The sequence below is a fragment of the Diorhabda carinulata genome, chromosome 11, assembly GCF_026250575.1.
Source record: "Diorhabda carinulata isolate Delta chromosome 11, icDioCari1.1, whole genome shotgun sequence".
Classification (NCBI taxonomy): Eukaryota; Metazoa; Arthropoda; class Insecta; order Coleoptera; family Chrysomelidae; genus Diorhabda; species Diorhabda carinulata.
This window is the reverse complement of record NC_079470.1, coordinates 9,445,060-9,470,942: the sequence shown is the minus strand read 5'-3', so window position 1 is coordinate 9,470,942 and position 25,883 is coordinate 9,445,060. Positions and strand designations below refer to the sequence as shown.

General features: G+C 31.7%; 2 protein-coding genes across 9 annotated transcripts in view; both read right to left on the bottom strand.

Moving 5' to 3' along the window:
• The window catches only part of LOC130899759 (protein unc-13 homolog A-like), a 31,334-nt gene extending 25,086 nt beyond the window's left edge, over positions 1–6,248 (bottom strand). Inside the window, exon 1 of the mRNA XM_057809941.1 lies at positions 6,054–6,248. Within this exon, the coding sequence (XP_057665924.1) occupies positions 6,054–6,078 (25 nt within the window). The 5' untranslated portion in view covers positions 6,079–6,248. The remainder of the gene's footprint in view (positions 1–6,053) is intronic.
• An 11,001-nt stretch (positions 6,249–17,249) lies between these two features.
• The window catches only part of LOC130899687 (myosin heavy chain 95F), a 31,322-nt gene continuing 22,688 nt past the window's right edge, over positions 17,250–25,883 (bottom strand). For 3 of the 8 annotated variants that reach the window (XM_057809819.1, XM_057809818.1, XM_057809817.1), the window contains exons 15-19: positions 25,460–25,735; positions 25,221–25,396; positions 23,665–23,703; positions 21,695–21,848; positions 20,439–21,540 (exon numbers count right to left, since the gene is read on the bottom strand). In XM_057809819.1, the coding sequence (XP_057665802.1) occupies positions 21,076–21,540; positions 21,695–21,848; positions 23,665–23,703; positions 25,221–25,396; positions 25,460–25,735 (1,110 nt within the window). In that variant the 3' untranslated portion in view covers positions 20,439–21,075. Of the gene's footprint in view, positions 17,675–20,438; positions 21,541–21,694; positions 21,849–23,664; positions 23,704–25,220; positions 25,397–25,459; positions 25,736–25,883 lie in introns of those variants that run through there. The other 5 variants (XM_057809820.1, XM_057809822.1, XM_057809825.1 and 2 more) reach the window with 3 other exon arrangements.

The following is a 25,883-nucleotide window of genomic DNA, read 5'->3' as shown; positions in this document are numbered from 1 at the left end:
TGAATTTTACAGATAGATTATCAAAAATATATAGTGTATGAATCGCTTACAGAATAAAATAGATTTTTTGTTTGGCAAATTTCAAACATATATTTCATATACAGGGCGGTACACGAAATTCCATACTCGATATTTCCAATATGAGTCACATCTAGTAAAATTTGGCATGTTTCAAGTAGGTGATAGTATTTATTTCAAATTAATAAAGATATAAAATTTGTAAGTAATGATACAGTATAATAGAGAAACTTCTTGATGATGAACATCTTACATTACTATTCTTAAACAAAATTTACGAGACAGGTAGTAATCCAGAAGAATGGCTTGTTTCGACTTTTATCACCCTACCCAGTCGAATCAAATGCAAAACGTTGTAATGAATACCGCCTTTTAAGTCTCATGTGTCACGTGTTGAAGGCATTTTTGAGGATCATACACACCCGTATATGGAGAAGATTGGATACTAACATTGGCGAAACTCAGTTTGGATTTAGGAACGGCTTCGCGACACGTGAGGCCCTTTTTGCAGTACAAGTCTTAATACAGAAATATCCAGATCAACAGACAACCGTAATAGCTTCCTTCATAGATTACAAAAGGGCTTTTAACAATGTGAAGCATGATATCCTGATTAACTTATTAACAAACTAGGACTCGATAGTAGCGACATCACTATAATTAAACAGATAAAGTGCGATAACCGTCTCTCAGAATGAATTAAAATTATTAAAGGTGTAAGACAGGGCTGCGTTTTTTCCCCGCTCTTGTCAATTTTCCATTGACTCTGACATTGAAATTGGGGAAATCTTATTATTATACAATATAGATGATTGATTGAGACAATTCTGAACACCAAAACTATGAACATAAGTCCAATTTTCTCAAAATTTGGCTTCCTCCTGATTCTTACTTATTTTTTCAAACTCTATAAAGCCATAAGAACGTAAAATTAAATTTCGAAATATAATAATTATTATAAGAATAAGCGAGAGGCATTTAAAAATAAAGAATAGGTAATATCTTATACTTTCATGGATCTCCCTTATATTATATTCTTTCAGACCCTTGCACAATTCCATCTAAAAGTTATCCTGCATTTATTGATCACTAATAGACATTAATCCTCGAAAATAAATATTGATAGTGTGAACACTTGATTATATTGTTTATAGTTTTTTTCTTTAATTAAACTTTGATGTTGATTGTTTACGATCATGATTCACCACTGGCAGTATTGTGATCTCAATTAGGAATACCCCAAATTATTTAGTCGTCAAACAATACGTCTACTTAGCTTTGATCTATCTTAGTATATAAATTGCAACCAATAATTGAATATTTGAATCAGAACTACACATTGACTATTCTTGGAAAGTTAGAATGGAAGAAGAAGCAAAGCTTGAAAAAATAACAATAAGAGAATAAAATAAGATAAACAGGAAGCAATAATATCAATAACAAGGTCAATAGAACATAATTGAAAAAACACTGATATATAATTATTAATTGAAAAGCAATTTATTGTTACGAACTTGTCCACGACATGGACCGTGAAGACGTTTCTGTTAGGTTATGATAGAAGAGTCTACAGTCTTCCGGATACAAAGGCTGTTACATGTTTTTTTTAGAACTAATTTTTAGTCCGGGCTTTTCATTTATTGATCATCTAGAATTATCAAGAAATTTTTTTTGGATATAAATACAAGTTAGTTTATGAGCTACGCAGTCAGTGTATAATTAAAAGCGACGAAATAGTATGAAGTAACCGGTGAATTCAAATAAATTAAGGAAGTAGTAATAAATGTAGTGAATAGTTAATTATATAAGTAGAAATGAGTTAGTTATAGCGTCTAGTATTAGTGTGTAAATAAATTGTATGTAAAATACTGTGTGTACAAATTCACCCGTTAGAAATAGTTTGAATAAATAAGAAAAACAATACAATAAATTACACAAAATGTATTCACTACAATACAATATTTATAACAATTCAGCTACAAACAATGAAAAATAATACTGAAGAAAATTGACTGTTCCACTGGATTTCCACCCGCTTTTTACCAAATGTAGTGGGAATGTGTTAGTGATGATTTGCCTTCGGCTCACGTTTGCTTTCACTCATCAGCCGGGATAAAATTAAGTTCATAAAACCTAAATTATCGCGACGTTTACACTATCTAACAATTCCGTTAATATTTTTGTGTGTAGCGAAATATGTTCCAATGCCATACAAGAACTGAACGGTACAGAGATGAACAGAACCTTCTCAAAAGTTAAGAATATTTCTAAATCTCTTCATTGAAAACTAAATCGTTCTATCTACGAGTATTAATGTATTTTTCGTTTCTGTGATAAGTAGTCTAAGTTCGGGTTTGATTATTTTTATTTGTATAAAAATATTGACGTGCTCACAACATTTCGTTAGTTTTAATAATGCTAAAAAGAAAATTAAGAGGAGTCTATTGGATTCGTCCAAGCGTGCTTAATTGATGACTGTCGCGAATCCCCTAAAAGTGTGACAAAGTGTCGTTTCGAGAATTCTTATTTAATTTCAGGAGACTGAAAATGTTGCCGAAAAACGAGGAATCGATGGAACCACCGCCATTGATGATCATTACCTGACTCATAGACATCCTCGTAATACCTGCAAAAATCTGTCAAGAGAACTTTTTAATTTTAGAGGAGTTTCTGTATCCATCTCAACAATGAGAATAATGTGGTGCTAATTCAAGATCCAGAGACTTGTAGGAAGAATACTATTGATAGATGCTCATGAACAATAATGATTACCTTGGATGTTCGAAAACCAAATCTGGCGTAATGAATGAAGATACGCAATATTCACAGATGAGTTCCGTCCTCGAATAAGAACATTATAAAAATCATTAAAGGTCAAGCAATGAAATTCACCTATTTCGAGGAGGTGCAATTCTGGTCATGGTTATAATGGCTGCAATGAGTTGATAATAATACGAGACTACATCGAACTGCAATAGTTTTAGGAGTCGCCTGATCTGAAACCCATAGATGATGCTTGGGATCAGCTACCAAAAGCCATTGACGTCCATAATCCGCAACCAAAAACTATACAAAAGCTTAGAAATCTTCTTCCACAACTTCAAGCAAAACTTATCGGGAAACTTGGTGGTAAGCATGCAAGGAAATGTGTTCTTTTTATTCTTTTTTATTAACTTCCTTAATAAATTCTCTTGTTTTATTATTCTATATTAGCACTTCATCTAATTTTAAGTATTCTAAGATAAGAAACAAATTTTTGATTCGATTTTGGCATTCAACGGCTTATAAAATGAGTACTATAATCAATATCCTTAACTTTGTGCTGTTTTTATTATACTTAGAGATGATGATATACAAGATGTCTCAAAAGAAAGTTCACCATTGTAGCTTATTGCGTGAGCCCAGCTATTCGGGGAACGACAGGCACTCGACTGTTTGGAAAATGGGTCGAAAAATTTGAAGACACCGGATCAACACTGTATAAACCAAAATCCGGCCGTCCAATGTCTTCTAGAACGGTTAAAAACGTAGACAGTGTTCATCATCATTATTTTGTATTTTACATTAAGATTTGGGACTGTACCCTCACTAGACTCAGTGCAAGCATTGAAATCTCGGGATTATAATCACAGGCTTGACTTCGTAAAACAAATGATTGGGCACTTTCCAACGTTTACCAAAATCTTGTTTTTGGATGAAGCTCATGTCTATCTCAATAGACACGACAACAAGCATAATTGCCGCTACTAGACTGCAACCAACTCAAAACACAAACATCAGAAACCCCTATATTCGACTAATGTCAGATTATGGGCTGCGATGTCAGCGCAAAGTCATTACTTTTTTGAAGAGGAAAGGGGACGCAAAGTTACAGTGAATTCAGAGCGTTATGTATCGATGTTAGACGACTTCTTCGTGTCTGAGCCGCAAAACTTTGATGGTTATAACTAAAAGATATGGTTCCAGCAGAAATAAGTGAGTTCCTGGAAAATTGATCTCCAGGAGAGGTTACATAAGTTGGACTACGCGCAGTCCTGATTTAACGTTTATGAACTGTTTACTTTGAGGTTATGTTGAATGTAAAGTTCACGTAGGCATAATTAAAAAAAATATCCGTCACAAAATGACAGCCATCACGTAGAATCCCTATCCAACCGTCATAGGCAATTTTAGTGCTGAAATAAACGATTGCCGTGGGCGTAACGGTTGATACTTGGAGTAAATTATTTTTAAGAAATGAATTTTTCAAGATGTAACAATAATTTTTCCAATAAACTCTTTATTTTTCTTAAAATTGTTTTTTATTAAAGTGAACTTTCTTTTGAAACACCTTGTATGTTTTTTATTGCTCAAGATATAAAACTGTAGTCAAGTGAAAAGTATGGTCAAGCAAATTTCTAGTACATTTCACTAGAGTCAATGTAAATTCGTCTTTCTTTTTAAAACTGCCACTGAGCTCGCAAATCAGTGAAATATTTTTGTCAACTTTCCTCCAAGATAGATGATAGATGAATTAGCAACCTCCAGCATTACCGTATCCAGTTGAAATTAGTAACAACATACAAACACACTTGTTTCATAATTACTTATTCCTCTCGCGAAACGATTAGTACCGAATGAATATAATAATGGATGAAATCCTACTTATACAAACAAATTTATATAATGAATTCATTATATTCATTAAACAACGAAGAATTATAGGAAAAACTTTTAAAACCGTCTCTATGTCTTCTTCTTCGTCTATCTTCTGACGGCTTTTTTAATTTTTGAATAGTTTCAAATCGGAGATCTCTATGTAGGTCGGTGTTCCGAATATACCAATTACCTTGCACCTGCAATATTCCTCAGTCGGTTTTGAAGCGTTTCTAGCTGTTTGTAGTTGTTTTAAAAGTTTCAATAACTGCAGGTTGATTGTAATGTCTCCTATAGCTGCTCTTATATTTTCACGTTTTCTCGATTCCGGACACTACATGTAAATAAGAGATAAAGTGTCCGTCCGAGAACAGTGCCTTGGAGTACTCCGGTATTTATTGGTTCAAGCTCCAAGAATTCCATTTTAACTGAATATTAACTGGATTAAATAAGACATCAATTCTTCAAACCTGCTTTACTATAAACCTTCGTTACTTGTGTATCAATTTTTTTGAATAAATGCAGTACTTAGATATTTTAAAGAAGAATATTGAATTAACGATTATGAATAATTGTGTGAAAACCAGTTTGATAAATTTGAATAATGTTCCCTCACTTTTATTTATCATTATTTTATATTATAATTAATCCTTTTGTACATTACCTCTTTAAAACGTTTGAATGCAATAGTTTTTTTTTTTATTTTATAATATTGATAAAAGATCTTTCAATATTTTATTTAACGAAAATTCTTTCAAATATTCCTTTTATGACTCACTTTTCCAATAAATCAATTTATATAAGTGACTATGAAATAGCCACAAACTATTAAATTGCACTTGCACTCTTGTAAAAAAGTAATCTTACAAGCTTGCCCACGTTTATTTATTTAATCAATTGAAAATTATAAATAGAAATAGAGAAAAAAACGTTATAAAACAACAGACATGAAGTAATTAAAAATCATCAACCGCAATTCGGCGATTTATATATTCGAATCCAGCATTAATTCCGCATGGGGTGAAAAATCATGAAACCAATAAATCCAGGTACCTACATCAGGTAATGTTCTATAAATAACATTCGCGAGACGGAGGTCGCTAACCTAGGCCATTCGGAAAATTGACATTTGCTGTCATCAACCTCGATATTTTCACAAAAAAAAGAGATTTCAGACCGTTATCTTAAAAATTAATTTGTAATGTCTTCAAATGATATTTTAGTTTAGATACAAAAGCAAAAAATCTTAAATGATATTGATCCAGCATCAAAGAAAAAAACTCCTACAAGAAAACTACTCCAAAAGGTTATATCAGAAGGAAAAACACATTTCTAAAATGCGTTTAACTTTTATTTAATAGTATTTCGAGTACGAGTTAACTGTATAGTTATAAAATTACCTGTAACACTTAGCAGCGACATCATGCGGTACTTGATTCTTGAAGGATGTGGTTTTAACCCTTTCCACTGTCACTATCCAATCACAAATCAAATCCTTCAAGCTTTTCGACCACTCATGTTCATATTCCACGGGTAAATTATTACGAAAATCGGTATTCTTGATAGGGGCTCTTATCGGAACGAAGCTCTACTAGTTACTACTTCGGCTTTTTTGGACCCGGTGTTGACGCCATAACTTTGATAACGTTATCCTGCGGACGTGCGCAGGACCTCTTGTACTGCCAGTCGCCGCCACCGATAGTTGACGACGGAAAACAACGTTGCCATCGGGAAAATCAGAAAATCGCGAAAAGCTTCTCTATAAATCATTCCAACATTTGAATTACAACTAGTTCCTACAAAATTACTCCAATTTTTATGTTGTGACTGCGGTTTTATTTTTCTTTTCACTGGATAAACAAGCCGCTCTCAATAGCACAGAAAATTATCCTTAGCAAGAATTAAAAATTGATGGAGAAATTCTCTCATTCGATTTTGTGAATTTTTATCCAACTTTCCAGTAGCTTATTGTAAATAAAAATTATTTATCCTTTTTTAATTGGTTATCTGTTATGAATTCTGTCGCTGTTATAAGCAGCGTAATTGATAGATTACTGAGGTTTGCGATTTTTATAAATTCGGCATTTCAACATAAAAGTAGCTTACTAGTATAAAAATCGTTGATAACTGCACATAAACAATTATTAAGCATCTAGAATTTATTGTATAACTAAATAAATATTACAGAAGAAAAGTTATAATTAAAAGCATTTATAGATCATGTTTTAAATTTGAAATTTTCCTCATCTAAATCTCGTCCTGGGTTAGGTTCCACAATCAGCTGATTCCGGGTTATAGTCTCCAAAAAACCTTTATAAGACCTAGCGCAAACCTTAAATATCGAAGATTAGAACATAATGCTACCTAAAAATGAGAAACAAAAAAAGAATTACCGAATTGAATCACAGTTGAAGATGTCTACAATTCACAAGAGCCCACAAAATAAAAATTACAGAAATAAGCAACGAATAGTAATAGAGCGCTCAATAGCAAAGAAACTAAAACACAAATAATTGCAATGGTATTGTCACATTCAAAGAATACCAAAACTAACTACCAGCGACTAAAACAAATACTGTCAGGGGAGCCTCCATGAAGAAAACATAGAAGGCGACCAACTGGATGCGATGATGCGATGATAAGTAGATACCTGAAAATAGGGAACTGGAATGAGAAGTGATTGTAGACAACAAAAATGTCGAATTTGTAGAGGAAAATGCTGGTGAAGAAAAAAGGATAGAAATATCGCAGAAGAGCCATAATCATTTTGGAAATCTGACGAGGCAAATATAAGTTTCTGTAATAAATCGCAATTGACATAAGCGTATCAAGGTGGAAACCAACGCCTAAGCGAACTTGCTTAACCATACAAGATTCTATATTCGCTTGCCTGCTGTTAATAGCTTCAAAAGAGTTGAAAAACGTTTCAAATTATAGTTCTGAACGCCAGATTTTAAGAAAGAAATATTAAATCCTTTATTTAGGTTATCAGTCATTATCATATGTAATTTCGCCCTTAAAATCTCATAATCATTCGAAACTTTTGAGATAAAATTCAAAACAACTTTTCTTCTCTTTTTTATATCATTTCTACTTCAAGTTACTTAATTATTATAATCATAACGATGCGAATTGTAGAGATTAATTATAATATTCTGAATTCGTCTTCTTACGTTAGGACTAGGTCCTGTATTTTCATCAAGGGTTTGCCAGGAGTAGTTGGGATGCTGAGGACCAGCTTTCATACCACCTTATAGGTGGTCGTCCACGAGGTCGAGTTGTGTCTGGTTTCTTTTCATTTGCAATTTTTGCATGTTCATTTGGCATTCTGTCAACATGGTCTCTCCATTATCTTCTGCGGCTCCTTGCCCATCTTACTACATCCTGAATATCGCACATGTCCCTTATTTCTTCATTTTTCTTCCGATCGAGTAACGTAGTCCTGTTATTGATCTCAGAGATCTCATGTATTTATTTCGCCAAATTGAATCTCTAAGGTATCCTGATATTAATGCTGCCTTCGTTGTTTGTGCTTTTACTCCTTTCTTTAGATTTCTATCGCTTGTCATGTTTGTCCCTAGATATTTGAAGGTCATCACTTGTTCTACACTCTGATCGTAGATCGCTAGTTTACATCTTCTCGGTTCTTTAGATTTTGTTTTTGTTGTGGATATTTGCATGTAATTCGTGTTCGCTATTTGTTGGAATTTATATAGGAGCTTCTGTAGGTTATCTTCGTCTTCCGAGATGATTACTGCGTCATCAGCATAGCATATTATTTTTATCTCTTTGTCTCCCATTTGCTATCCTCTCCCGGCTTGCTTTACTTCGTTGATGATTTGGTCCATTATAATATTGAACAGGAATGGGCTTAGGCTATCCCCTTGTCTGATATTCTGAATTATAGACCAAAATTCTCAATTTATATTCTCTCCCACATGTTTATGAAAACGATTTATATACATCCTTGTCTAACATTCTATTTACTTTGTTTATCCAATAATGGTAGAAATTATTTCTGAAATCTACCTTTTAAAACTTGATTCACAGCTTATTGATACAGTGCAGCGCTTTTCATAAAAACGCACTCAATTCATTTCAATGTAATTTTAGGAAACGATTTAATTTGATATTAACCTTTCCTAAAGAGTACTTGATTTGGAAACGTGGCAACGCTGTAGAAGAACGGGAATAGGGGGACACAGAGTCGGCTGGAAACTAAAAAAAAGAGAGAAAATAGACGACCCAACGGTTTGACCGAGCGAGATCCCTTAGAGTAGGTCGGAATTGGGGCAGTAGTTTTAGAACTGAAATCACTTGAGGCCTACTCATTTTCTTTGCAGTCTAGATTCTAGAGGCTTTCTACAGGGTACGTCTCAAAAGTTTGTAGTTATCGGCAGTGTAAGTTTATTGGAAAGCGATAAAACCTTTCAGTAGAAACCGGTGGTATATACGAAATTTACGGAGTGGAAATAATTTGGAAAAGATTGTATCCATTCTATGCTCTCATTTTCATTTTATTTCCTGTTCAAGAGCATGCAAAAGTTGTATTTTCAATATAAATCGACGAAGTCATTAGGAATTTGTGGTTGAAGTGAAACACTGAATTCAATGATTAAATAAAAATTGTCTCATTTGCTGTAAAAATATTGATGTTTAGCGTTTTTTCGACCAATTTTCACAATAGTTAATAAAATTCCTCTATTCACTCTGTACTCTGTAAACAGATCAACAACCACTTGTACAAATGTTAGTTTTAGTTTTTAACACAGGCGTTATAAACTAAAAAAAAAATGAGAAATTATAAGGATGCTAATACCGTGATATATCTACTAACTTGTAATTTATTAGTAAATGATCGATTGATAGACCACGTTTTTGTCTTCAATTATTGAGACGTAAAAACAGGCAGCTTCAGAATTAACAGATCGACAGATCTCCAAGAAGTAGAAGAAGAAGAAGAAGAAAAACATCGAGCAGGAAAGTATCAATTGAAATTGATAAGCAGATCAAAAAAAGCAGCTACATATAAACAGCCATCCGATTCATATAACCTTCAAGTCTATTATTCTACCTCTGCCCCATTAAACAACATTTACGGCTTCACAGATGTGTCTCATGTCGTTGTTCCTCTGGTGGTTAGTATGGTCAATTGGGCGTTTTGTAACTGCCGTTTCTCCAGCAGATATCATGACAGATCTCACACATCTCACACAGGCTGTGTCCATTCTCTTTTGCTTTTAATTGTCATATGCTTATTTCATGATATCATAGTTGCGTTTGTCATCTGGCTCTTTACTGTTAATGGTAATATTGAATCGAGGAACCTAAGGCTCATTTCCTGTTTGTCTGATTATATACAGTCACCGCTTTGGTTCTTTAGATATTATGAGGAATTCAGCCATGTGTAAAGATTCATAATAAATCTCTTCGATATTCGTTCGATTTGTAGGTCATCATCATTATCAACTATAAGAACAACATCATCAACCTTGCAGATAATTTTATAGCCTGGTGCCTACAGACGAAGTATCCTCTACCGGCGGTTTTGGCTTATTAATTTTTGCATCCATATCAAGTGAATGAAGAAGATTCGATTAACTATAAGGGCGTTTTATTAGTTTTTCTACCTACAATTTATTTTAGGAATCATCTGTAACTAGAATATCGGATCCGTCTTTTATATTTAATAATTTCATCTAATACTTAACCTATTATAATGGACTCTTTTGATTAATTTTTAGCAATCAATTGTTCTATTCGTTTCAAGACCGTACGAGGTTCATTATCACCTTGTGAATCTTGCAAAGATAACCGTTTGAATTTTTCACATTATTAAATTCTTATCAGTCTCTGTGTGAAATATTGTTAATTGATCTGATCCTTTAATATATATAACCTTATATGCAGACCATTTAGGTCCATAGCCTTACAATTTCTCTCCACTTCTTTCGGTCCCTTCCATTTTCTCTCCAGTTCTGGATGCTTCTCTCTCTAAGGTCTTCTAGCGCTTCCCTACACCATTTTTTTGGTCTACCTCTTTTCCTTTTACCCTCTGGTATCTCCAGCGCTGATTGGTACCTCATTGAAAAGTGTATAGATTTCATAAGCTAAGTATTGGTGACTTCCGTTAAATATCATGCCTTTTCTGTTGATATTAGTTCTTCTTATCATTCTTTTCATAGCTAGATTAAATAGTACGTTGATAGGGGGTCCCCTTGTCTTTATCCTTGTTGCGGTTTGAAAGATTCACTTTTCTTGTTATTAATTTTTATTATATTGGTTGTATCCTCTAGTGTCATTTATACTAGTCGAATTAGTTTGTTTAGAATTTCTAATTCTCGTAATATTTGGATTAATTTTTTTCTGTTTACAATATCATAAGCTCTTTTGAAATCAACAACCATTTAATATATGTAAAAAAATGTCCAATTGGAATTGAAGAATTGATTTTAGCTGAATGAAGAACTGCTCTTGCAAATGTGCAGAATATTGTAACAAAAATTTCTTCGAAAAATCAACTAACCTTAATCAAAATGCATTATAGTTTTGTAGTAAGAACAATTTAGAAAACAAATTTTTTTTTCTAACAGAATCTGTTGAAATTGTTAAAGAATCACAAAAAATATTTCAGCCGAAATTGGTAATTCAGTAAATAAGAAATGTTTTAATAAAAAAACCGTGGCTTCAAGTCCCTCGAGAAACTTTACGAAATTTTAAATTGAAACTTTGAAATTGCTGTAGAAATTTCAGATTTAAGTCGCTTTAATATGCTCCAGATGTTAAAAGGAGCTTTTCAAATTATAAAAATAGATTGTCAAATAAAAGGCAAAATTTTCAGATGGATAACTTGAAAAAACACCTTGTCACAATTTATAAAAATTTTTTGTAATTATTTTAAGTATATTTCTTCATCTTATAAAACTGTGAACACTATTTACGGCTTAACAGCAAATACTGATACGTTAAACTAAACAAATATGCCCTTACGGCGCATGGTTAAGCCGAATATGAAATAGGGATGGAATTAGGCAGAAGCACTAATAGAAGGTTAAACGGTACCTGTTAAACGCAAAACGTAACTGTATAATCTACTACCTAAGTACCCTACACAATTTTTCAATATTGACACTTCAGGCCAGAAAACATACTTTTCCCAATTCTCTTACGCAATTACTTGAAATTTTAATAGTACAAACAATACTATTTCAAGACCTACATATATGGCCGACACCGATATTGAGCCGAACTGAACGGAATTCCCCATTTTATTACTCTATACATTTCTAAAATAGTGACTGACTCATTCGCGTTTTTGAAGAAATAAATTTGTTATTGACCTCCCACTCCATTCGAGAAATTCAATAAAACCTCTAAATTGATTCGAATTCTTTCTCTACCCATCTACACTTCAAATCAAAATAAATTTTAGTAAATTTTTGGTGATTTTATTTTTTATATTCGCTAGTATGGCAGCTTTTTTGTGCTAACAAAATTTCCGGTTATCTTTATAGATTTCCTTTTGTTTTAAGCAAATTGGGTATAATAGTTTTCAATAAATTCGTATTTTTTAGTAATTTGAGGAACAGAACGAATAGAATAGAACAGATTCCTGTTTGGTTACATTTAAAAGAATATACATTCAGTTTTCTTATATTTTAGAGCATAAGCTCCTTTTGTTCAAATCCGTTCATTCTACTCGTTCCTTCTTACGTAACTTCCATCTGTGTTCCGTTTCCTCCTTCATTTTTTCCTGCAGCTCCACAGCTGCCAGGTTGGGAGTTTCAGCCACAATAGATCCAACCACCAGACTACAAATTCAACTCACTCCAAGATCTGAGAATCCGAAGTCCCAGACTTATCTTTAATATATAAATAAATCTGGATTATTTTTAATTTATCACTGCTTTTGTTCGTTATGCTCTTTTGGATACGTAGATAATGTGAATTTATTATTTTTTCAATAAAATTTATGTGTTGCTGAAACTTTTTTAATGTTCCTAGCAATAAATATTAATTTGGTTAAACATGTCCGGGGATAGTTATAGATTGTTTCATTTTTATTTTTAATTTAATTAAGGTATTTCCAGCCTTTCCGCCTCTTTTATTAATTGTTAACGTCGTTCGTTAAAAAGCTGGTGGCGTCCATATTAATATTAATTGTTCGCCCCATCGGAGTACCAGTTATGGATATACTTTAACTGATGCCGAATACCACTTCCTCAGGAAGAGTCTCATACAGGAGAATTTAAGGTTATGATTTCACGCCTCTTGTCCTTTCTTTTCAAATGTATCAAAACACTTTTACGTATTCATATCATTTAATTACTATATTATTTCAAATGATATTTGCTACATAACAACCGCACAATTGTGTGTAACAAGAGAATTTAATTAATTTGATCATTCATAGTGCGGTATTAGGGACGAAATCAATCATTGCGTAAATCGTGTACTTATACGTTATGTATATATACATATACACTAGCACGTACTCAATTGTAACAGAGAACAGAGCAAACTAAACTGAAGACCTCAATGGATTTGATTGAATAATTGTGTCAAATATATACACATGATACCTAACAAAACGAATGTGTATATGCAGATGCAACGTAAACTTGATTATAATAGAATTATTGGAAATCTCAAACTTGGAATAACTATGGAAAGCCAAATAAGAAACATAATTTTTGAATTAAAGTTATTTATGGTGTTCTGCCTTTGACTAATTGTATAAACTTATACTATATACTATATTTCTAGACGCAACTACATTTTTGTTTTGAAGCGAAGTCTTTTCAGCGATGCTCTAAACTTTTGAACCATTCCAAATATAGTAGTTGCCGTCTTTCTACTCAAAATATGCGATAACGACATCATCTGATTAAAAGCTTTCTGCTGCAAGTGAAATTTTTAGGTTAGGAAAAAAACGAGTGGGGCCAGATTAGCCTGGACAAGTTAAGCGTGCTAAACAAAAAAAAATGAAGTTACCCTGCAATTACCCTGCAATGGAGATACATAGAAGTAAAGGGAAATGAAATAACTGACAAACTCGATAAAATATAGGCAGACAAACCCTTCATAGGACCTGAACTGTGGTATCAGCTGCAGATCAAAAGAGAACGTCTTGGTAAAGAAGATAGATTCAATTACTAGGACAATCTACAGGGACTGAGACATGCAAAGACTCTCCTGGGGAACGATAAGCAGAGAAAATCTGTTGAATGTATCAGCCTGGAGACCTGTCGGGGTACTGTCGCCTAAATGGACACCTGATTACGCTAGACTTGTGTTGCGCAGACTCTATTCATATTCTCTCGTAGTGTGAGATACTACGAAACTCCAAACTGTACACCTGGGAGAGTATGGAATAGAAGACATAGATCGCTGGTAGTTACAGCCATCTCACATTCTAAACTTTGTAAGAGGAGTGGAATTAATAGATTATCTGAAAACACTGGGATTCCCAGTATCGCAGCAAGAGAGGGGAGCACAATAGATCCTTTGAGTCGCGGTGTACATGGTACCATAATATAGTCATACATACGTATATGTAATTAACTAAGCCATTTTTAATATATCTCAAGGGCCATTCCATGTAAAGCATTGTTAGTTGGAACAACCCTTATACTGTGTTAGTGGATCTAAATCCTTATCTATTATAACAAAATGTTGCTGTCATTGTATATTTTCCATGCTTCAAAAAAGACTGATGAAGTTTTAACTGGAATTCTAGGTCAAGTTATAAAAATATATATAAGCGCGATTTACGAGTTGTTATTTTATTCAAATAATGACATGCTATTCTGTAGACATCGATTGGCGTAACCTCACTTTCTGCAAATCAAATGTTTTGAATATTTTATGAAATGGAAATCGCTGGTGATTATGTCGTTTACCAGTGTAATTGGAAATGTGAATGGATTTTTATAAGTGGCGTTGTTTGTTCGGAAATGTAATTTGATAAATTCGCAGTTCTCGAATCTGTGTTGTCATTCTAATTCAATTAATTAATATTTATTGAAAATACCATGAATACGTTTTTTCTCTAGATAATTATATAACAAGTTAGTCTATCTTGCGACTGTGAATACACACGCCTCTTTTATGGACATTTTTCATCGAGCTCAAAAATAATTAAATTGAAGAGCGGGTTTTTTAGCCCTACTTACTACCGTTAGATAGTATTGTTTCTAAGATCTGAACAGGAGAGAAATTCAACTACCCTCACCTCCACGAACAAATCAACTAGGAGTTTCAAAATAATAAACTACCCTGACATTTCACCAAAGCATTAAGAGTGAAAATCACGGTAGGATCTTGCCAGATTAGATATTGCCCAATGTAATGAACATGATTATTTTATTTATAGTTGTCGATTCTTAGTTTTTACTGAATATAGATTAGTTAAAACTAGTAATCAAAGGGATGATTTTTGAATTGAAGGAATAATGAGTTTGTATGATATAAATAGCTCTGTTTCTCAAAAAATTATTAGTTATTAGTTCATGCAACAACTAAGTTGGTTCAGCAGTTCCCAAATATAGCTAGAATATATTCTAATAAATACTTAAAAATGTGTTTCTAGATATTATTCATAAATTTTTGTTGAATAATTCTCTAGGTATCACTTTATTTATCTAATATACTTAGAATTAATTGTTCATATAAAATGTTGTCCATGAAATTCGTCGCATAAAATAGACCCATAAAATTTCTTAAGTCAGCCTTTTAATAATTATAGAAATCCGCACTAAAAGTCGCAATTGCTTATATTACATTTTCTATCATGAAATTTTCGAACATTTATAATTCATTTGATTCATAATATTTTTCAATTAAATTATTTCCAACAAATGTCAGTAGAAACAATGATTGTTTGATTGAAAACCTAAACTTAACAGATGTAGGAATAATCAGCACAAGAAGTTAAGTGGGAGAGGCCAGCACACAGGACACAGAAGGCTCTCCCTCATAAAAGATAAGATTTCATTCAAGTCATTTTGAATTCCAGGTGATTTGAGTGACATTTTTGTTCCATATTAATGGCTACAAACGCCCTATTAGAACAGAATCGTACTTTGCCAATAGATGCATCAATTCGAAAAAGTTACCTCCATTATTACTATTAAAATTTGTCGTGTGTCTACATAACGCCAAATTTTTTTTACAGTAATAGGGAATATGCATATAATTTAACCCTTTTAGGCCGAGAGTCGTATTAAAACGCTTGATGATATGTGGGCTCCACAGCATATAAACGTTTCCAATTAAATTACACCACACCTATTACACATCAAACAATTAATGTTTTTTTCACGACTTTATGTCGATAATTTTTTATTATTCAATTCTATTATATAAATAAATTGGAAATAACGTTTATTCTGCACCTTTTCAGTTTATTATAGATCATAATCGTATTCTTGTGTTTTATAATTAATTCTCTATTCGTATAGTATATTAATTTATTTATAAGTAGAAATAAAAACAAACAAATAAATAGAAACAATTTTATTGATATTATTCAGACTTTTGCAACGCATTTAGTAAACAACAAATTCATTGTCACGGCAGTAACCCCTGACTGTGGAATCTCAAAAGTGCTTTTGGTTTGTACAGGTATAAGGATTTACCCGAAGATACGGGACGTGTTCAACTCTATCTTTTTAGTTATCAGTCATCGACCTACCACCTAAGTTTCTTCCCACCCCTCTTTCCTCCTACGATTTATCGCGTAGGTGATTCAGTTTCCAGGTCTCAAAGGGTTGAATTCATTTGATTATTTTTTTCCCATAGACATTATAGTACCAATATTATCATAAAATCATTATTTCTCCATTTAATTTGTTCTCTCTTGAATAAAATGATTATTATTAAACACTGCAAATTTGATAAAAGCCTCATCATTGGTTGTAACGTTGAATGACACGTCCTGGATTTATTGTGTATTTGGAACAAAAATCCTGTTTATTTTTGTGTTCCTGAAACGTTTTTAGATTCTGATTATTCTTCTGACATTCATGATGAGGGCATATTTTGTATCTAATCAAGATTTTACATTGATTGAGGTCCAAAAAGTAAAAGCATTTAAATGATCTTTGCAACAACACAAACATTTCATTCTTGTTTTCTCATGTCTCTGAACTCTATGATGTAAAGACTACAAGGTGTGCTATTGCGCACCAGCTGGGAAGCAGCCAATGAGAATTCGTTCCCAAAGAGATGCGCAGAACGAGTCGAAAATGAGCCCTCGGGAAGTTTTCTCACTCAAGTACAATGCAATACCTATAAAACGAGTTTTTAAACTTTTTCCATGACTTTTATCGATATTATAACCTACAAAATAACTGTCACACTTGAAGTAAATAAAAATATAAAAAAATACATGCATATTCCCTATTTATAACATCAAATATTCTTGTCAGAATGCCTTCTTTCTAATGGCCTCAATCTCTATACTATTTATGGCGTTTATATTCGAATGCCCTATTACAGTCGCATGTGCCTTTTCTTCTTAGTTTTTTTTTTATTTTTGAAATTTTTCTTGTAGAAAATTATAGTTATGGAGAGGGTGTAAATAAAACACTAAAAAATTTGATAAATTTTATAGACATACATGTAGCTTCCCTTTTTAATACTGTGTTAAACAAAAAATAATACTTTTTAAACTTTTTCAACATTAAACGGAGGTGCTTTAGTACCATTTAACTGTTATCGAAAACTGTTTTAACTAAATTACAAAAAAATATTTTTTTGTATAAATTAATTTTTTGTAGTTGCTAGATGTACAAATATTAACAAACGGATACTTGCTGATTACAAAAATCAAGTCATACCGTCAAAATGTTAACATACAGATTATCTTCTTATTTTCTGTCAGCTGGACGGGTGTAATGGGAACCACCATTTTTTTCCCATTCTTTATTAAATTCGTTTTCCAGGATCTCTGCACCACGTCTACGTGTTAATCCAGTTTCTTCTAAAGACAATTCACACATTTGCATGTCATCTTTTCCTATAAAAAATGTATATAAAATTGAATATTTTTTCCTCAATGTTTATCAGCAAGATTATCAAAATAATTGTAATAAAACGACAGATTAAAATGTAGAAATACTATAGTCCAGGAGGAATCGGCGCATGAGTACCGAAAACTATTCCACCTCAACACCTCAAATCTGGCAACATGAAAATTGTAAACTTGAAAACATCGTGCATATAAAAAGTTTAGAAATAATAATTGAGTGTTCCTAGAATATTTAAAAAATAATTAAATAAAAATGTTGTTTTTCTCTAAATCCATTTAGAAGGATAAGCAACAACGTAAGTATCATTACACATACTAAAATTTTATAAAAATTGCAATACATACAAATTGGAAAACAAAATTAATGAAATGTTGCAAAATAAATATAATGAAAGAATAGCAAGTAATTAGAATGAAATTAAAACAAAATAAGCATATTTTAATAATCATTTATTTTATACATGTCAAATGAGATGTATGCAAACTATTTTTCAAAACTTTATACTCTATAATTAACTGCCTCGGACTTTTTTTAATAGTTTGAAAAAAAAAAACAGTTTAAGAAAGTTGAGTAAAAAATGTAATATTGGCTAGTGGGAAATCTATCAAACATTGTTTTTGAAGAGATTACAAATACTGTTTTTATACACATAATAATCATAAAATTCATTGGGCAATTACACACATATATGTTATTAAATATTAGTTATGATTCAACGAATGTATGGTCATCAATTATGGTAGTATGACCACCTGGTTATAACATGAATTAGTTTGATATATAGTGTAGCCAAAAAAAATTGAATCAACATGTTAAATGCTAATGATCGACTATTATTACTACTTACTACTACTACAGAGTATCAAAATTATTTAATAGTACGACAGCTAGGGGGGGTCCCGTTGAGTCCATTTTTTGAGTGTGCCGATCCCAAATCTGGTCGAGTAATTTTTTATAAATAATTTAATTGTTTGAAAAACTACAACTCTTTAATAAAGGAAGATATTGAAAAAAGTTTCAAATAAAAAAGATTTGTTTTAAAAAGATCTACAAAAAATGTCTCCACAGTTTGTAGCAAAAATATTTGAAAAGTTATCGTCAATATAATGCAAAATTGACGTCATTACTACATTACGTAAATGCCGTACTATATGGGTCAAAAAAACATTCAAAACCGCCCATTGTAATTACACACCAATCCTTACATACATTATTTTGATCAGATGAATGTCAGATGAATGTCACTGGGCCAGTTTATCAAACGGGCTTAGAAAAGCAGCTGGCAACGAGGTACATGAAAGGTTGGGTTTCTTTAAAGATAGTATTGATAAGAAGACTGAGGATTGATAATGTAATTTAGGTTTAGAAAACCACAATAGATCTGAAAAGGTAAAAATGAAATAGGTCACAAACTATCTGTGTAAAATCTATATAGTTAAGTAATATGTCTTGTATAACCTTTCTAAATACAGAATTTTAAAATTTTCATCAGAAACTTTGAAAAAAAAAACGTTCAAAATAGGTCTAGACAGTCATATTAATATGGTTTTTTCAACTTTTTACTTCTTAGATCTTTTTATGTTTATCGTGATGAATTGTCTTGATTCAAGGTCTCTTTTCATATTAAATAAGTTTAAAATAGCAGGTGAAAATTTGATGTTTCTACCTACTCCCATATAAAAAGATAAATCATCACGAAAAATATATTAATATATAAACATTTTTGAATGACCTATTATTCCGCCCAAGTTGTATAAAACGATGGTTAATTGACAATATTCCATGTATCCCTGTAATTAATTTTTGTTTGACTACCCTTTATATCATTTTATTATTTTTGAACACTTTGTATATTTAACACACAAAAGTCATGCAATCTATCTACTTACAAAATATATGGTTCTTCATCCAAATCCTAAGAAAAACATGAAAAGTGATACAAACTTTCAACATAATTTTAAATATATTTCAGTCGAATTTATGAACAAACATGTTGTCGAGAAAAAAAATTTTGAAAATTTAATTGGAAATTTAATAGTTATATGAGAGTTTTTTAAGTTCTCAATATACTACATATTTAGAATATTTCCAACACATTGCTTTTGAATTAAGACATCGTTTTCCGATTAAACAACATAAAAAATCGTGGCCAGACTATAAGTAGATTCGAAGGAAACTCCCAAAATTAATCATTTGATCCAGATATGTTTTATTTCTATCATTCTTTATGTCTGAAATGTAAGTTAGAAAATACCACCATTTTCAAGCAAGAGCATTTATTCACGTAAAAGATTATATCTTAATGTTTAATACATTACTATTATTTTTTACCAAGTTAATGCCAAATTCAACATCAATTTCCAAGTTTAAATAATGTTAACTGCGAACTGCTGTCAGTTGATTAAATTATTTTTCCTATTTATCAGTCTTTTGTTCATAACAAAAAGATTTCGTCTACTTTTGTTTTGTGGTCTAAATAAATTTAATAGTAATGACGTAAAACGTACATACACCCATTATAAAACATTAAAGTTTAAGGAAAAAACTTCTTGTCTTGTCATCATACCTTTACAATAGTCAAATTATAAATGCACCTTCCTCCAACCATTTTTCATGCGCATATATCTAAGAAGTATTTGCATTTGCTCCAAACTGTTTCCTTAATTCCATGCTTGGGATTGGGTTTATTCGGATCCCAATTACATAAATTTCCTTTATCGAGTGAATCTAATGTCTTTTTTTAACATTTGCTTTTTCCTTGTTCTACCTTCATTATTCTACTGGTCATTTTGTGTTGGTTCATTCTTATTATATGTCCAAACCAATTTACCTTTTTACCGTTTATTTTATTATTTTCTTCATCATTCTCATTATGTGTTCATTTTCTTCTCTATTTCATTTTCCTATTTTTTACCAAATTTCTTGTTTGTTTTTATTAATTATTTTTGGTTATCTCTTCTGTTTTCTTTGTTTGTGTTATCTTTGTAGTATTATCATATTATACTTATTTGCCTCTACTTTTGTCTTCATCTGTTTGTGTTTATCCTCCATAATATCTTTTGCTATTTATTTTTAGGGCTGCATCAATTTCTTAATCAAATTTTTCCAACTTTCCATTTTGACTCCTTCAAATACCTCTTTTTCTCTATTTATTTTCCTGTCATATTCTTCGCTGTCTTTTTGAGTTCCGTTTTTTCTATATGCTAGATTCTTTTTCTTCGTCAGTTTGAGTATTTCATTATTCCACTAAACGGTTCTCTGGATATGTTTAAATTTTTTTCGCTACACACTATCATTTTACTTGGACTAAATATGTCTCATTCCTCTATTAGCATCAATTCTTTTCTTCTATCCTTTAGTTTTAAGTATTTCAAATTTCTGTCTGATATTAAGTACAAGAGCAAAATTTTGATAAATATAAAATCCAAATAAATTTATTATTTAAAATTAAACAGTATTTTGTTGTCTGGTAGTTTGAGTAGGGATGTCGGTTTAAATTAAGTTGGTTTTGGTGGGCGTAAACAGGTACAAAGATAAAAATTTCTCGTATTTGATTCGATGTTAAGAACTTACCTGCAACTAACAATACAGGAGCTTTATTTGGGTGCAATTCCATCTGTCGGGCAATATACTGGCCATCAAAATGAGCGTACCACCATCCACGGCTACCAGGTTCGTTATCAGGTCGCTGAAATGCCATACGGAAAAACCTTTGAGTGTTATTGTCTAAAACAGGTTTTTGTATACCTCTTTGAGGAGTTTTTGCAGCAGATTCTATGAGAGAACGTGGAGCGCGACCATTTTCGTCCATAATGTTACGTTTACGGTTCTTCGCCTTCCATGCGTGGTATACCTTAAAAAAATTTTTTGTAGGTGTTAGTTCGTAATTACAATTTGTATTAATAACTTAGAATAATAATCGAAGAAATGAAGTAGGAATAATAGAGGAAAACAAAGAAGTAAAAGAGAAGAATATATAATAAAACCGTACACTACTTCACACAAACCTTAAGTCGACGGTGGAATTCATGTCGGCAAGCTTCTAGCAGTTCGATATCACAGGACGTGTTGATAGTATCACGTAAATCTGAGTATTTCCATTTAGATAGATCGTACTTGCTGTTGGCCATAGATGCTTGGTGGTTTCTGTGAGCTTCTGATCTATACACAATAAGAAATGAGTAAATATGTAAATTTTAAAAATAAAAGCACTTTTTGGAAAACCATGCAATGATTGTTAGTTACATGTGCAATAAGGAAGCTTTTTGATTAGTTGGAGTTATTTAATGCTATAAACTAGATGCCGCCACTTGTTCTATATAAAAAATTGCGTGGTACTTTACAGATTACAGGACTAATGCCACATTTAACTTGACAAACTTGTTGACAACTACTCAGATAGGTGAATATATTAGGAAAACTATATGTATATGGAGTGCGAACTAGTCCGAAATACTTAGTAACTCAACATTTTAACGAAAAATGTAGGTGATATTGAATTTTCCGTATAAGTGGTTCATACATAGTTTTTGGAACTTCTGAAACTTTCTCACTGAAACGTCCAAAAAAAAGTTTGAGCCTGGCCTTGACGCTGAGACTATCCGGCCGTTATCAAATGATTTATAACTGCGGTTTCTCGGTACTTCTGTATGTATTTTCCGTTTTCACAAAAGGCAGGCCATATAGCCTCATACCTTGAGGGTTATTATAAATCATAGAGTAAAGCCTTAAGTTTTCTAGTGAAGTATAAAATCTAGTTACTGATCAGAATTTTTTATTGACACTAATGTAAACGCAGCTAATTGGATGAAATCAGTAGTTTTGTAAGTCTTTGCAGTGCACAACATTCACTTCAAGCATAATTTTGTTTATAATAATATACTAAACAGTTCAGCAGAGCCTCTATATCTACTTCAACCCGATAACTACAAAAAGTCTACCAATACAATGTCAGTTATTAAAACTTTTTTTGTTATTGGAATATCAAAATAATTATTTACGTAACGTATATATCTTATTCCGTGCTTTTATAATATTCAATAGAATCTTCAATTACAATAATAGATATTTACGATATAAGTGTCGAAAAGATTCAAATTACGAAATGAGATGGGAAATTTGTATAACCCATTGAATATCGTAATATGAATTTACCTAATGTTAGAGGATACACAGGACATTGTTTCAGACGCTCGTCAGCATCTCTCCTCAGACTCAGAAGCCGATATTCTGAAAATAAAGCAACACGGAGGATGGTACTGTGAAGCCAAAGGCTATGTTGAGAGTTCATTAGAAAATAAGACAAGAATTTCAGATAGCATTCTGGACCAAATCCCTGGCATACGTGTAGATATCACAGCACAAATGAAATTAACATTAGACAAGAAGTTCAAGAGGATACACTGCCAGAAAATGGACTTTCTCTAAATAATTGGGTCTTTAATAATGTTGTTTTCAATGTTTATAAATCTTAAAATACTGATACATGAATAATAAAAATAAAAAATGTCATACAGAAATAGTAGCTCGATCACCATATGGGCATAAAAAATTCTTCAGGTAGAAAAAAATAGTTTCACCCCTAATGTGTATCTATATCTATATAGTGCTGCAGATTTCAAATTTTATCAAGTTTCATAAAAAGGAGCACGAAAAGGTGGTTGGTCAAAGTTTTAATTAATTAACTGACAGATTTATTTGAATATTCAATATTTTAATTTCGCTGAAATAAAAAAAATAAGATATCATTAAGAATCTTTTTAATTTGATGAATGTGTAAAAGTATGAACTTTAATTAATTTATATTGCATTACTACGATTAGATGCAGCAATGTAATATACATGAAAAGAATCAAAGTTAAAAATAAGTTAGTAACAATAAAAACAAGAATTAGTATTATTAGTAGACTTCAACTGACGACAAACTGTATCTCATTACTACTGAATATCTACCAAAAAATCGTTACCAAATAAATACCTGTTCAACTTGATGATTTTGTCTGGTTCTACCGTGCCGCTGAATAATAGAAAAAATAAATATTAAACAGTTTATAAATTGATAGTCCAATTTTTTCTAAAATGGTTGTTAAAATTTTTAATAATTCTTCCAATATTTTATGTACAAAATAGATTTAAAGAACAAGATAACCACATGCATTCCTTTTTTGGAAAATATATGAACAAAAGTTATCATTAGAAAATTGAGAGAATAAGGACATAATTATATATTTACAAAAAAATCATAATACATATTGACATTGAAAAAGCTGCATAAATTTTGACCTCATTGCTTTAGTCAGAAAAAATTAAACTAAACACAAAAATGACAATATACAAAGTCATAGTGTAGCCCATTTCGACGTATCGATGCGAGAGCTGACAACAGATGGATACACAGGAAAAAATAATAGAGGCTGTGGAAATAAACTACATGAGAAAATCGGGCAGGATCTCCATCAGCATATACAAAATGAAAATATACAACGAAGAACAGGTCGAATATAACGACTTTAGAGAAAATACAGACTAAGCAAATGCTCTGGTACCAGCATGTGATAAGGATAGAGCAGAACAGGTGGCTAAAGAAAGCATTGATGTATCAATCGCAGACGAGAAGAAGACGAGGAAGACCATCAAGGACCTAAAAGGAAGGAATTGAACAGACCATGAAAGACACAGTTATCCAGGAAAACGAACGGATAGATAGAAGTGTGGCATAAGAAATGTGGGATGCGGCAAAGGAAGCAGTAGGACCCCCACTGTATATACATACAATTAATGTTTTTGACATAACTAATCCAATTCAAATAAAATTATTTTTATTTGAAGTTTTCTATTTATTCCAGATATTAATTTTTTTTCACATTAACGCATTGAAGCTCAATTTTCGACAAGTTGTTTGAAAATTGGCAATACGCTTTAAAATAAATTATATTTAAATTTGTATAGGACACGTTATCAAAAGAATTTATTCTAATAAAGCATCATACAGGGTGTTTTGTTTCAATTTTGTTACATAAAATATAGTGAAACTCGTTTTTTATTGTACCCTGTATGGTTTTACTATTACTCATCATTCTGGGACTATTTTATTTGAAAATCCTTTTTAAACATGATTCGACGATTTTCATATTGTATATTATCGTTTATATATATGACAGTCCAGCAGTTACATTAGAATAAGTCATAGCAGATCATAAATCGCTTTTTAGGTTATTTAATGTTTCTCATATTATTGGTCCACACTTATTTCAATATGCTGAATATAACAACTAAGTAACATGAGAAGTAACTGTAATAATATACAAAGATTGTCAATTTTTTTCTTTTTCATCAGTTTTTTGTCATATACCTATTCCCTCATGTCTGTGACATTTTCGTTTATATTTTAGTCGATAATATACACTGCTCTTTTTCTGGTACAGAATAATATTAACGAGTCTTGAAATAACTGCATAAATTCGTTCTTTTGAAGCCGTTCAATAATATGACACTGCTATGTTAAAGTGAATAAACATGTTTAAACATACATACTTGCGTGTCATCGGTGGACTTTCTTCGATAGAACCATTGCTTTCTTGCGCAAGGCGTAGAGCAAGTTCCCTATCTTGCTTTTCCTGTTCTTCTTGTTCTTGCAATCGTCTTTGTTCTTCCTCTTCTTTTTCATGCTGCTTTTTAAGTTTCAATGCCAATAATCTATCAGCTTCTTCCTGTAGTTATAAACACATGACATAATAAAAAAGAATAGTTGAATAATAAAAACTATGAGTCACCTGCTTCCTTCTTTCTTCTTCCTCTATCTTCCTTCTAGCTTCCATCTCAGCTTTAAGTCTTCTGTTTTCCTCTTCCTCTCTCAATCTTCGCTCTTCTTCTTCCTTCAACTTTCTCTGTTTCTCTAGTTCCTCTTGTATCTTCCTCAAACGTTCCTGCTCTTCGGCGATCTTCTGTTCTTGGATTTTCTTTTGTAGCGATGCCATTTGTTGATTTACTTTGTCAACTAGGGATTTATACAAATCCTCAATTGCTGCCTTGTCCATTTTCTCGTTTTTCTAAAAATAATATTATGGTAATCGGAAGGTGAATTATATTAATTAATACGGATATAATGAACTAATCTATCTAAATTCTAAATCTAATTCTATCTAAATATGCCATACCCACATATCAAATTGTCAAAAGTTTTTCTAAACCATGCTC